The 6402-nt window shown below is 50.5% G+C and overlaps 1 protein-coding gene across 2 annotated transcripts; it reads right to left on the reverse strand.

The window, feature by feature from the left end:
• Nucleotides 1-92: 92 nt before the first annotated feature.
• On the reverse strand, nucleotides 93-6168 carry CISD3 (CDGSH iron sulfur domain 3). Of its 2 annotated transcripts, none has more exons than XM_060203599.1 (4): nucleotides 5924-6168; nucleotides 5250-5285; nucleotides 4614-4733; nucleotides 93-490 (listed from the first exon to the last, which is right to left on the reverse strand). In XM_060203599.1, the coding sequence occupies exons 1-4, from the start codon at nucleotides 6155-6157 to the stop codon at nucleotides 311-313; spliced, it is 570 nt and encodes a 189-aa protein (XP_060059582.1). In that variant the 5' UTR covers nucleotides 6158-6168; the 3' UTR covers nucleotides 93-310. The 2 variants fall into 2 exon arrangements, with proteins under 2 accessions (XP_060059582.1, XP_016047097.1); XM_016191611.2 differs by having other exon boundaries at nucleotides 5817-5950.
• Between the last annotated feature and the right edge of the window lie 234 nt (nucleotides 6169-6402).

A 6402-nucleotide genomic window follows, 5' to 3' on the forward strand; every position in this document is an offset into this window, starting at 1 on the left:
GGAGGGGATCTCAGGTACCCAGAACATATCCACAGGTTAAGATACAGGCCAGGGGTGAGCCATGTGCCTCCCTGGCAGGGACCACAGGAGCATTCCAAGGTGGTCATATAGGTTTAATGCAGCAAGTGCGGGGCTGGAGCTGGGGCTGGTCCCAGCCACCCTAGATCGGAGACCTCCACTTACAGGGAATAAGATCTTCACAAACCAGCTGTGGGTACTGGGGGTCCTAGCCCCTTGTGGGGCTCAGCACTCAGTTCTTTCCCCACAACAGGGGTGCTAAGGCCTCTGGAGTTGGGCAGCAGTCACCTCCTCAAGGCGGGGTGCCCACTTGTGCTTTCTGGACCTGCTCGCTCCTGTGGGTGCCATCACAGTATGGGGGCTTCTGGGTGGCCTTGCAGGTACAGAGAGACACTAAGCGGGTCTCCTGGGCCTTGAACTTGAGTGGAGATAGACCCGTTCGTTGAAAGAAGTGGGAGCCGTCACAGAAAGGCTGGTAAGGGAAAGAAAAGTTAAGAGACCTGGGGGCCAGGCAGTGGCTCACCTGGTGGAGCATACACTGCCTTGTGCAAAGCCCTGGGCTTACAGTACATGGGAGAGCCTGCAGAAGGAAGCTTCAGTAACCATGGAGTGCTGAAGGTGTCTCCCTCTTTATTTCTGTCTTCACCCTCAATCAAAAAAGGAAAAAAAAATTAGGGAGCCAGGCGGTAGCACAGCGGGTTAAGCACATGTGGCACAAAGTGCAAGGACCGCCATAACAGTCCCAGTTCGAGCCCCCGCTCTCCACCTGTAGGGAAGTCGCTTCACAAGCGGTGAAGCAGGTCTGCAGGTGTCTTTCTTTCCCCCTCTCTGTCTTCCCCTCCTCTCTCCATTTCTCTCTGTCCTATCCAACAACAACAACGTCAACAACAACTACAACAATAAACAACAAGGGCAACAAAAGGGAATACATAAATTAAAAAAAAATTAATTGAAAGGAAAAAATGTCCACTGGGAAGAGCAAAGCCATCCATGAACACACCGAACCCCAGTAATAAGTCTGGTGGCAAAAACAAAAAAGCAACAGCAAAACACAATTTCTCATGGTGGGGGTAGGGGTGGCAAAATGGGTAAGGGTTTGGACTCTCAGATATTATGTCCCAAGTTGGATCCCTGAAATTGCATGTGCCAAGGGTGCTCTGGCTCTCTCTCTCCGCATGAATAAATACTGAAAGAAAAGAAAAAGCTTCTCTGGTTCTCTTGGTGGAGCCTATGTATCTTAGGTTGTTGTAAGACTGGGGCATCAATTTTGTTTCAAAGAAAGAACTAGCTGTGTTCTAGGTAGTGGCTGTTAGAAGGAGAAAGGGGGGAGTTGGGCGGTAGCGCAGCAGGTTAAGTACAGGTGGTGCAAAGCATAAGGACCAGCTGAGGATCCCGGTTCGAGCACCCGGCTCCCCACCTGCAGGGGAAGTCGCTTTACAGGCGTCGAAGCAGGTCTGCAGGTGTCTATTTCTCTCCCCCTCTCTGTCTTCCTCTCCTCTCCATTTTTTTTGCCTCCAGGGTTATTGCTGGGGCTCAGTGCCTACACCATGAATCCACTGCTCCTAGAGGCCATTTTCCCCCCTTTTGTTGCCCTTGTGGTTATTATTGTTGTTGATGTCATTTGTTGCTAGATAGGACAGAGAGAAATCGAGAGAGAGAAGAAGACAGAGAGGGGGAGAGAAAGACACCTACAGACTTGGCTTCACCGCCTGTGAAGCGACTCTCCTGCAGGTGGGGAGCCAGGGGCTCGAACCAGGATCCTTACGCTGGTCCTTGCACTTTGCGCTACTGCCCAACCCCCTCCTCTCTCCATTTCTCTCTGTCCTATCTAACAATGATGACATCAATAACAACAACAACAATAAAAAAAAAAAAGGCCAACAAAAAGGGAAAATAAATATTTTTTTTAAAAAAAGAAGGGTGTTTCAACATACTGGCTGCCTGGTACAAGAGGCTTTTTTTTTTTTTTAATGATAAAGGAGGAGAGAGAAAGAACCAGACATCATTCTGGTACATGTGCTGCCAGGGATTGAACTTGGGACCTCATGTTTGAGAGTCCAGTGCTTTATCCACTGTGCTACTTCCTGGACCAATCTATTCTTTTTAATATTTTATTCATTTAGGATAGTGACAGACTAAAAGGGATGGGGAAGAGATGGGGCGGAGGAGTCCCGCAGCACTGTCTGACTGCTCACGAATCTTCCCGGGGGACACTGATAAGCGCACTCAAATGGGTGTGCCACTGTCCGGCCCTTAGGAGTCTATTCTCTGTCCACCCTAGAAGCTATTCAAGCAGAGACTAAGTTGTAGAAACTGAGGCCCAGACAGGTGCCCTGATTTGCAAGTCAGCAGTATAACCAGCGCCAGGGCTTTTTCTCTCTTCTCTCTCTCTCTCTTTTTAAAAATTATCTTTATTTATTTATTGGCTGGAGACAGGTAAAAATCGAGAAGGAAGGAGGTTATAGGCAGGGAGGGAGACAGAGAGACACCTGCAGCGCTGCGTCACCACTTGTGAAGCTTCCTCCTGCAGGTGGGGACCAGGGGATCGAACCTGGGTCCTTGCACATTGTAACGTGCGCTCAAGCAGATGCGCCACCACCTACCTGGCCCCTTTTTTTCATCTTACTGTTGTAGTTATTGTTGTTATTGATGTCGTCATTGTTAGACAGGACAGAGAGAAATGGAGAGAGGAGGGGAAGACAGAGAGGGGGAGAGGAAGATAGACACCTGCAGACCTGCTTCACTGCCTGTGAAGCAACTCCCCTGTAGGTGGGGAGCCGGGGGCTTGAACTGGGATCGTTAAGCCAGTCCTTGCACTTTGCACCATGTGCACGTAACCCGCTGTGCTACAGCCCAACTACCCCCTTTTTTCTTTTAATATAGATACAAATTGAGAGAGGGAATGGGAAACTGAACTATTTCACTGACTCTGAAAGAAAGATTTAATGACTCTCACCTGTATTTCTTTCTTTCTTTTTTTACCAGAGCACTATTCAGCTCTGGCTTATGGTGGTGCAGGGGGTTTGAACCTAGGAATGGGAAACAGAGGGAAAGAGAAAACTACTTTGCCACTGTGAAGTTTGTCCTCTTCAGGTAGGGCTTGAACCTGAGTCCTTGTGTGTGGTAATATGTGCATTTTACTGGGTGCATCCCTGCCTGGCTCCCAAGCCAAGGCCTCTTGGTCTTGGGGTCAGGGAAGGAGAGAAGGAAAGATGAGAAGTACCTTGTGAAAATCAGCAATCTTTGATGAGAGGTGGTGGAGTGGATGGAGGAGCATTAGACTCCCAAGCATGAGGTCCTAAGTTCAATTTCTGGTAGTACATGTGCCAGAGTGGTGCTCTGGTTTTCTCTCATAAGAAAATAAATGAGGGGCGGGGGGTAGGTAGCACAACGGTTATGCAAAGAGACTCATGCCTGAAGCTCTGAAGTCCCAGGTTCAATCCCCTGCACCACCATAAGCCAGAGCTGAGCAGTGCTCTGGTATTTCTCTCTGTGTCTTTGTCTCTCTGCATCTCTCTCAATAAATAAATTAATTAAATACTTAAAAAAAAAAAAGAAAATGAGTGGTCTGGGAGGTGGCACTGGTGATAAAGCAGTAATAAAGATTAGGACTCAAGTTCAATCCCTGGCAGCATGTGTACCATAGTGATGTCTGGTTCTTTTTTATTATTTATTTATTTATTTTATTTTATTTTATTTTCTAGAGAGATACAAACAGAAACACCAGAGCACTGCTCAGCTCTGGCTTGTGGTGTGGGAGATTGAACCTGGGACTTTGGAGCCTTTGGCAAGAGAGTCTGTTTATATAACCATTATGCTATCTCCCCCACCCAGGTTCTTTCTCTCCTCCTATGTTTCTCATTAGTATATAAATAAAATAAAAAAATATATATTAAAAAATGAAATGAATTTTAAAATATCAACAGATTGCTCCAGAGGGCACTCACAGGTACAAGGTCACCAAACCAGGTCCTCTCAACACTGCTCTGCCCTGCTTGGACTTACACAAAGTCCATGACAAATCAGTGACACAACAGTACTTGAACCCTGGCTGGTGACAATACACCATAAACCTAGTAGGAATACAGCTCTGGGAGAAAAGAGGCCCTGGAGGCTAAACTTATGGGGCAGGATCCTGCTAAATACAAGACTGCTGGGACATGCAGCCAGGCTAAGAGGATTGCAGGCTTGGACAGGCAGCTAAGAATGGTCCCAACTGAGAAAGGCGGGGAGGAGGAGGAAACAGGGGGAGCTCTGGGGAGGGACAAAACAGCCTATCCAGAGTCTTCCCAGTGCTGCAGAGTTTGGAATCTATGGCCCAGAGACTCTGGAAGGAGGAAGGAGAAAAGGAGAAGAAGACAGGCAAGTCTGTCAGTACTAGTGGAAGCCTCTTCTAGGGTGGAAGCAGAGAGCAGGGAATTCCAGGAAGACTGCCGGTATGAACAGTCTTTCACCTCCAACCTCCCTTGCTGTTCCCCATACATGTGGGGGGGGGGAGGGGGGAAGGGAATATTTGTGTGGGAGCTCCCAGGAGACACCAGGCTGTCCCTAGCCAGGGGTTTTATATATCACTTAGAAGGGTTACGGTGGCTCACCTGCTTCTTGCTGTGGCCACAGACACACCACCTGTATGTTTTCCCAGCCACAAGCTCCACCTTGATGGGTGTTTTCAGGGCCACCACAGGCTTGGCAGGGGTCTTGGGGAACCATCGGGCCTGTGGGAAGGAAGATAGGGGGCTGGGGGTGAGCTCGTGCCTGGGAAGCACTTTTCTGCCAACAGTTTTCCCCAATTCTCCACTGGCACAGCTTGTGGCAGGCTTCCTCTGGAGGGGGCTGTTCCTGTATCACCTGCAAGGACATTTTCCCCCAAGGCTCCACAAGGACCCTGAGCTCCAGGGAGGGAAGAGATTCCTATGTCATGCAGGCAGGAAGGATTCCGGGTCCAGGAGCCTCCCTTTCAAACCCTGGCTGCCTTTCACCATGATGCTTAGAGAAGAAAGCTGTACCTGGGGCCTGGTTACCAGGCACCGCTGTTCCCAGACAGAAGCCTGACACCCTACCCACTTTCTGCTCCATGGATCTACCCATCAACCTGAGCATTGACTAGTGGCTACTGCCTAGGTCTTGCAGAGTGGGAATCTGGGGAGCCAGGCTGCCCTTGTCTGATTCTAGTCTCTGCTTTCTACTTCTACTTGGGCACTTTTGTGTGAAGAGTAGAGGTGAGTACTTACCAGCCAGGAGGTGATGTCCCGCCTATGGTTCAGATTCTGCAATGCACGCAGGCAGAAGAGATGGTTTGAAAACAGAGAAATAGGGTGGGGTAGATAGCATAATGGTTATGCAAAGAGACTCTCAAGCTTGAGGCTCTTAAGACCCAGATTCAAACCTCGGCAACCGGTAAGCCAGAGCTGAGCAATACTCTGGTATTAAGTAAGAAAAAGAAAACAAATAAACGGAAAGCAGAGGACTCCCATAGTTGGAAGGTGGAAGCAACTAGGTTTAGGATTGTGTGAAGAAACGGAGATCGTGGCTGGGGAAAAGGCACCAGACTTGCGTGCCTGAGGTCCCAGGTTCAGTCCCCAGCACTCAGCTCTGGCAGAAGGAAAAAAGAAAGGGTCGCAGAGAGGAAGAAGCATAGCTGGAGAGGAGCTGGCATGCAGCAGGCGCCCCTGAAGGGCTGCAGCACAGGGCGTGGGGTTGGGGGACCCGGGTGCGGACACGCTCGGCCGGAGGCCGGGCTTGGAGAGGTGGGGCTTAGGGCCAAGAAAGGAGGGGTTCAGGCGGGAGGGGAGACCCACCCAGGCTACGGGCCGCAGGAGCGCCCCCACACCCCCCATGATGCTGCGCGTCCGCGTCACCGTCCAGCTTCCCTCCCGACCTCCTAGTCCGCTGGCCCTATCTCTACCCGGAAGGCTCCCGGCGAGGTGCCAGCGGGTGGGGCTGGGGGCTGGGCTGTCCCGTGCAACCTCAGCCGCCGGAAGTCACGCGAAGTGCCCGCCCAGCGACTTCCCGGGCGGGGGTGGGGTGGAGGGGGCTCTTGCCGCGCCACCTTTGGTGCCGGGCTGTCTGCGCAATGGGCCGCACAGGACAGCGACGTCTCCCGCAATCTAAGCCTGTGCTTGGTTCCGGTGCATTTCATCACCTGGGGAGCTGCTTACAGTCGTGCATTCCCGTCCACGCGGGCAAAGAGGTACCTGGCCCTCCCATGTGCTACCTGGGCATCTTCTGTGTAAAACATTCTGTGCTCGAAGCACTAGAGCATGCTCCTGACCCCAAGCTCCCCTTATCTCCTCAATAAAATCCACCTCCCTATCCCTTCAGTAAAATCACACAAAGCAGGGTCTCTGGACTTTTTTTTTTTGTAAAACATTCTTTTATTAAAAG

This window comes from Erinaceus europaeus, chromosome 12 (genome assembly GCF_950295315.1).
Source record: "Erinaceus europaeus chromosome 12, mEriEur2.1, whole genome shotgun sequence".
Lineage (NCBI taxonomy): Eukaryota > Metazoa > Chordata > Mammalia > Eulipotyphla > Erinaceidae > Erinaceus > Erinaceus europaeus.